General features: G+C 29.8%; 1 protein-coding gene across 1 annotated transcript; it reads right to left on the reverse strand.

Annotated features, from left to right (window-relative positions):
* Positions 1-2970: 2970 nt before the first annotated feature.
* On the reverse strand, positions 2971-4899 carry LOC129881565 (transcription activator GLK2-like). The gene is made up of 5 exons (XM_055955738.1): positions 4442-4899; positions 4230-4306; positions 4102-4138; positions 3894-4005; positions 2971-3634 (listed from the first exon to the last, which is right to left on the reverse strand). Exons 1-5 carry the CDS (start codon positions 4689-4691, stop codon positions 3139-3141), a joined length of 972 nt encoding a protein of 323 aa, XP_055811713.1. The 5' UTR covers positions 4692-4899; the 3' UTR covers positions 2971-3138.
* Between the last annotated feature and the right edge of the window lie 2952 nt (positions 4900-7851).

Raw genomic sequence — 7851 nt, forward strand, 5'->3', positions numbered from 1 at the left:
TAGTTCTCTTATGTGCAGGCATTTCTCAAAAAAAGAAGTTTGAAGAATTTTGAGCTTAAATTCACTAAAGCACACCGGCGAAGGAATCAATGGCCCGCAGAATTGAACTAGTATCTCGCCGGCCAAATATTGGCTTGACTGAAAGAACATAGCATCAAGCACCAACGAATAATCTATGCTGAGCAATTCTTGGTCGTCATTCCGCTGAACCAAGTGGAGAATTGAAGAAAATGAAAATTTGAGTCAAGGTGATTTAGTAAGAGTTTTGCATGTGATTTACTAAAATAGGTCAAGTGAAAGAGTGTTGGCATGAGAACGTGAGGAAGAGCTGTAGGTTGGTTAACAAAGTTGGTTGCGGCCTTGTATTTGAAAAATCTCTATGTGATAGAAGGGTTAGATTATGATCTGATATGAGAGTGGCATAACAGATAGTCGTGGGAAGCCTTAGAGTGGCATAAAAATTAGGATCGAAAAGTCTTAGAGTGGAAAAAGGATCGAATGTTAATGGTAGAGTTGGCAGCGGAATAAGGTACGAAGTTGGGATCAAAGTGTACTAGTTTATGGTTACTATACCTGGAATGGTAAAATCAGGCAGATAAAGACTTGGGGTGCTATAACCTTATCATTGCATGTTTCTTCGGAATGTCTATTTTATATTAGGTTGTTGATTCAGATCAATCGATAATGCCTACCGGTACATGTTGTTTGTACTAATATTATTCTTGCTATGCCACTTGACATAGTTTGGTTGCAGGATTCAGTGATGTTTCTAGGCAAAGACGATGACGATCTCAGATAGCTTCTACTCCTCTTTTCTTATGGTGAGAGCTATGTCTTATTTTTTCCATAAATTATACTCTTTAGAAGCTCTTGTATCTGTTTAGACTGGTTCCCAGAAAAGTTTATTGTGTTTCATTACAAAGGATTTTGTTATAAATCAAGTTAAGAGTATTTTCAATGATTAATAAGAATATGTTAGATTATGTTTTATTAGTTTCCACATTGCCCCTTTTTAAATTGGTTGGTAAGGGTTCTTCTATCTAAGTGTTAGAGTAGATGTCCGCATGGCGGTATGGGTTGGATCGTAACACCCTTTATTTAGGTTTGCTTGTCGACTGTAATAAAAATATATATTTACTTTTATATATCACTATTTGCATATCAAGAGAAAAAATTTCTTCATATTTTATCCATAGGATTAATAGTTTATTTCCCAAATCATTTAAAAAAAATTAAGGCTAAACATAAAATAATATATGAATATCGTGATAAAATATCCATAGCAATTATGATTTCTTGAAGAATTATACTGCAAAGTTGAACCACGTGTTTTATTTTTTCCATGTCATCCAGGCCATCTACATTTAACTTAAATACCCGCTTTAATTTCAAGTCCAATGTGGGTATTTCAATACGAGTGAAAAAAATATTTTTGTTCATTGCTAATAACACTATTCAAAAGGATAAAACTCATTAGACTCCGCTGTGTTGTCAGGGTCTGGGTTGGGTCGAGGATTGAGTGTATGGGTCGGATCCCCATTCATAAGTTGGGTCCTGAATCGGATATTGGGGTCGGGAGTTGGGGTCAGGTCTCGAGTTGGAGTCGGGTCTCGGATTGGGTGCTGGGGTCAGATTTTATAAAAGATATTTTCTCAAAAATGTTTTTCATTCACCAAGCATACACTAGAAAATAATTTTCACTCACCAACCAAACATAAGAAAGTTAGAAACCAACTTATTTTCCAAGAAAATATATTTTAAGAAAACATTTTCCTTCATACCAAACACACCCTATAGAATGTACATTTTGATTAAACACCTGAATATACGAAAATGTGTTTCTATATAGACACTTCAAATTCAAAATTTTGAGAAAACTTTTGCGGGTATTCTCATAAGCTAATACATAAGTAAGTTAATCACTTAAAATATATCACATCTTTTAATTATATACATTAAACTCAAAAAGCCATAAAACCTTATGTATGTTCCAATAAGTTGTTATGTATAATCAAAAGAGGAGATAAATTTTATTGATTAATTTATTTATCTAATGGATGTTTGTAAATACACGCATAAACTTTTTTTAAAACATCAGCCACAAGTATCTAATATAGGAATACTTTTCAAATTTTAATAAGATCATGTCGCAGTTCAAGTATTTACATGAAATATTTTATTAATAAGTTTAAAAAGTTATTAATATATTCAGCTTAAATAGATTAAAAGGAAAATATAAGAAGCAACAATTAAAGTGGTTGTGAAAATCCATTTTTAACAACTTCTACAAAACCATATGAGACAAGCATATAACTCCACTGAATAACATTCTTTATAGAGACTTTTCAGCTTCCTATGATGATTTTTATAAGTAAGTTTTTAAGATCTTGGATAGGTCTTTGTTACACACTCCTAATAGTATGTCTCAGACAATAGTCCAAACACAATTACCCATAGAGTTCCCCGTACATCAAGGGTCTGGTCATCCTTTCTCATGTTCATTTTGTCATTTTCTTGGAAAAAAAGAAATCCTAGTAATTTGGATAATCACACACATAAAGATGAATCTCAACTTTTTCAATGATGTTTGGAACTCCACACATATATGATTCTCTCTATACAATGCAATGTGAGCATTCTTTCTGTCTTAATTTATGTGGTATCATTTGAATTTTGATAAAATAAACATTTTAAATTTTATTTAAATATGAAATCTGTATGTTTTCTGAAATAAAATTTATATATTTGAAAACTATATAAAAAGTTTTATATATCTCAATAATTGATATAATTCAAAATATTTAAAAAGCATATGAAAAAATTATTGTCAAAGAAAAACTCTATTTTGACTCTCGAAATTCAAAAGTACCACATAAATTGAGACGGAGCGAGTATATGAATTCACAGGAGGCTAAACCTTTGTGCTAAAACTTCACACACTCAAGTAATGAATGGAAGTAGATAAATATCTTGCTAAGAAATACTTGTATTCAATAACATAGAGACAAACAAAAACCAAGAGTACTATATAGTAGTAGTAATGGTACTAAGCTACTACTAATTGGTAATAAACATAATGTCAACATTCAGCAATATGAAACAAGTACCTCAAGATCTCACTTAGAATATTGTCCTCATTCATAGAGTCAGATCCAGAGTACTTGCCCCTCTTCTTGCATTTTCTGTTGTACCATCAATATTAGCATCTTCTATAAACCTTGTAGTTTTTGAATATGACAATGGTGAGGATAATGATAATGATAAGCTGCTCCCATTATCATTATCATTATCATCAAGATTTGGTGTCTCTTCATTCCTTGGCTTTACACCTAGATGTAAATTCAGATCAAGTTGGTCATAATCAGAAACTTTCCTTTTCAAAGGAGTTATAGCTCTTTCCAAATTTGGTTGAGAAGTAATTCCATTTCCATCAAAGGCTCTTGCTTTAGCTTTTGTAGCTATGTGAAACAACCTAGTGAGCTCACCACTAGGGCTTCCTATGGATGATCCCATTACATCTTTAATTTCATTTGTTTGTAAAGTGGATCTTTCATTGATGAAAGAGGGAATCCTTTGCCTCATTGTGTTGCTAGGCATCCAATTACCATGACAATTCCAAGAAGCGTCTCCATACCTTGAAAAAGAGAAAAAAGAAAAAAAAAGACTATTTTTATTTGCAAGAATTGATAGAGGCATGTAATGTTAAAAAATATATATATATCTACGATAGTAAATTTTGAATCCATATATAATTTCAAAAGTAGAGCGAGTTCAGTGTCAAAAATTGTGAAGATCGAACTAATTTAAACTTTAGATCCGCCTATGAGAGAGAGAAATGAGGGAACTAAAGAGAAAGGAGAGCAAGAAGGATGTGAATCATATGCATTACATACCTAAAAGTTGAATTGAACCGTTGATGGTAAGTAGGGAACTTAGGGAATTGAATCAAGTTGAATATATTTGGATCTCCACCTTCCATAAAAAGTTTGTGATGATGTCCAATCCCTGTGGGAAAGAAGTTGGAATCATTAAGATTTACTAAAACAACCCTAAATTTTGAAATTAACAAAAAGATGTATAATAATATAACAACATGTATACCTTGACTGTGGTCATCCATCTTCTTGCTTCTAAACATCTATGAAAAACAAATCCAATAGGGAAAAGAGTTAATCAGAGAAGGATAAGCAATTGTAAGCTTTAATTTATTGGTAGAAATTCCAATCTACCTGCAAATGGCTCTTGACATGAGCAATGCTGAGTCCTTTGATGTTCATCATTTGTAGAACTAGCTTTGGTGTTGCTCCTGCACACAAAAAAAAAGAAGCAAAAGAGATCGATAAGACAAATCATCATTGAACTGGGTGGTCATCTCATCTAAAAGCTTAAACTGTTGGACAGAATTCACAATCAAAGGTTAATATGATTGGCTAATACTTACGATCTTGTCCACCAAGTCTTTCCACAGCATGAACAAAACGGAGATGGAGTTCAGGAGTCCATCGGAGTCTAGCCATCTTGGATCGAACGTAAGGTCTCACACAGGGCTTGATCTTTTCATTCTCTTCAAGTGTACTATCGCTTGAGCTTCCTCCAATATCCTTAAACTTGCTCGACGAACCCTTCTCCTCCAGTACTTCATCCTCATTTTTCCCAAAATTAGAATTTGTCTCACCACTATCCTCCAACATTTTTCCTAAGTTTCTCTTCTTACAACACTAGCTTTGATGGATTAAATATTTTAGCATCATTAGGGTTTCTTACAAACTTCATAGATCTAAACTAACCTTAAGAAAGGGAAAAATTCCATAGATTGAGGTTGGAAAAAGAAAATGAAAGTTATACTTCTACATAGAAAAGAATCAAACCCTAGAGACTTGTCAAAATACGAAGGAAGACTCTCTCTCTCTCTCTCTCTCACAACAATTATTTATCTAACTCTTAATTAATTATAATATGTATCCATGCATACATGCATGATTTAATGGATGATGCATATGATATAATATCATAATTAAATGGCTTAATATACATTCAGTTCCCCTACAACACCTCAACTCCTAATTATAATTAGGGAAACTTACATAAATATACAATATTAAGAAAATATTTACCATTTATAGCAATAAAAAAATAAATTTACTGAACACTTATAATACATTTATAATACAGTTTTAATACATATTGCAGAGAACTATTTATAAAACATATATAATACAAGTTTTATAGATGGATAATACATTTATCACCTACTTTAATAGATTTATAATACATTATATCAGTTTCTTACTATACAAACATAATATATATCTTAAAACACTTATAATACATTTATATTGTATGCATAATTCACTTTTAATACAAGTGTAGATTTATCATAATATTGCTATGTATTGCTATAAATGGTAATAAATAAAAAATATCGCTAAAATCAGTAATTAATTTTTAAAAATCACTCAATCAAGTAATTTTTCCTTATAATTATTAGACACTTTCGGTTTAAATTTTCTTAAAAAAAAGAAAAATTGTGTATGTTTTCATTCATCTTTTAGATAGCTAAGTTAGCCATATATATAAAAATATGTCATTTCCTTTAATTAGACACATCAACCTCAAGTAGAAAATGATTGAGGGTCTACGGCTTATTGAGGTAAATGTGTAAGATTAAAGAAAATGACATATTTTACGTGGTTAACTACATAACTGTCTGTAGACAAATGAGAATACATGGAAAAAAATTAAAAATGTGAACCAAAAATATCTAATTGAAATACTTTATTAAAAATTAAAATACTCGATTAAAAATATGACATAGTTTGAATGTTTAAATGAAATATGTATTAAGCCTAATTAAAGGTTGAAACTAATTGCGTGAAGGAAGAAAAAGACATTACATCATGTGAGGCCAGCTCTACGTTGTAAGGCATCTATACAAAAGCAGCTTGTCACGAAAAATGCCCATTTAGGTTTTTAAAAAAAATAAAAGGAAGAAAATGTTTCTTTTTTCATAAATACAACATATACAAAACACTCCATTTATCCTAAGTTTAATTTTTTGACATTCTTTGTATATGAGACATAATAAAATACGCATTTGACATTATTTCATTAATAACTTTAATCTATATATACGACTTTCATAATTTTGAAGAACTCAAATTCATTTAAATGTTATAACCTCTATCAAATTAATTTTTCAATAACTTTAATATTTCTTTACATTACCACTACGTCAAATTAACGCATCAAACTTTGTATCCAACAAAACATTTATTTACTACTTATAATATACTAGTTGTAAAAAATATTTGGTGTAATGTTTTACGAATTTCATTATCGAAATTTCTTGTTTTGTCACTGATCATACCCTCTTACAGTTACGACTAATCATACTCTCTTACAATTACAGTGAAAACGTTTAATAATCATATATATACATATGAAATTATCCCTAAAAACAACAGTAGAAATTTTTTTAAAAAAATAAACAAGGATACATAGATATCAAAAAGTTAGTTCCATACCTCTATATATGTATTGTTACTCAAGTTGGCTTGATTTAATACTTATGATTTCAGCTTTTTATGATTGAAATTGGTCCAAGTATAGAAAAATAATAAATATGCTGCTTTCTTTTGTTTTTTCCATAAGATTTCCTTACCTTATTTTTCCTGCATTTCAATAAGAAGAAAAAAATATGGCAAGTTCAGTACTGGAGAGCTTTTTTATGATGGAAATTGGTCTAAATACATCAAAATAATAAATATACTGATTACTTTTGTTTTTCTATTAGATTTCCTCACCATATTTTTCGTTCCAGAAAAAAATTAGTTCATTACTGGTGAGATTTTTAAGATTGAAATTGGTCAAATACAGATACAATAATAAATATGCTGATTACTTTTTTTTCCCCCATTAGATTTCCTTACCTTAATTTTCCTGCAAAAAATATATGGCCAGTTCATCACTGGATATTAAAAATTCTTCCACATATTCATTCCAAATGCTTATGTTTTTTCGGAAATTTCACACATAGCTATTATAAGTATCTTAATTATGCACCTTAGCTATAATTTGTCTAGTTACATTTCATACCTATAGTTTCGTTTGCTATGGATATTTCCATTTGTATAATTCCCTATCAATATATACAAATAGGATAAGTATATATAAATTTTGTATTTATACAATTGAGAGACGAATTATACAAATTTTGAACATGAGCCACATAATTATGATTGTAAGTTAGTGGCGAATGATAATTTAATTAAACTGTAGCTATGTTAATTAATTAACTAATATATATTTGTTTATCCGCATAATTTTCTCTTTTTTCATGGTGATGTATCTATATCAAATAATTTTTTAAATAATTTTTATATTTTTAATAATTTTGATGTGTGTGTGTCAAATTAACACATTAAATTTTGTATCCGTTCAAACATTATTTTTATTATATAAAATTGGAGGGAGAAAAAAATTATCCATTGCATGATTAATTATTTCTAAAATATTGTGTGGACTGCTTCAAGCCCTTCAACGTCGTTGAAAAACATACATATTCTTTACCCAAAAAAACAAACAAGATAAAATAGTCTTTATTTTTTGACTGCGTGTCGATAGGTCAAAAATACATTTTGGTTTTATAGAAATGAGTCTTGGGACCACCATGAATGAAATATTGAAGATTGAAATTATCCAAATTTTATATATACCATCAATACCAAAAGATTCCAATATAAACTTAGAAGATTATATCGATTTTCTAAATTTCCCTGCTCTTTCACATTGGAAAGAAGGAAATTTTCCATTCTTAAATTTGTCCCATTTGATCTATTTTAAATTCTTTTG

Source organism: Solanum dulcamara, chromosome 3 (genome assembly GCF_947179165.1).
Source record: "Solanum dulcamara chromosome 3, daSolDulc1.2, whole genome shotgun sequence".
Taxonomy (NCBI): domain Eukaryota; kingdom Viridiplantae; phylum Streptophyta; class Magnoliopsida; order Solanales; family Solanaceae; genus Solanum; species Solanum dulcamara.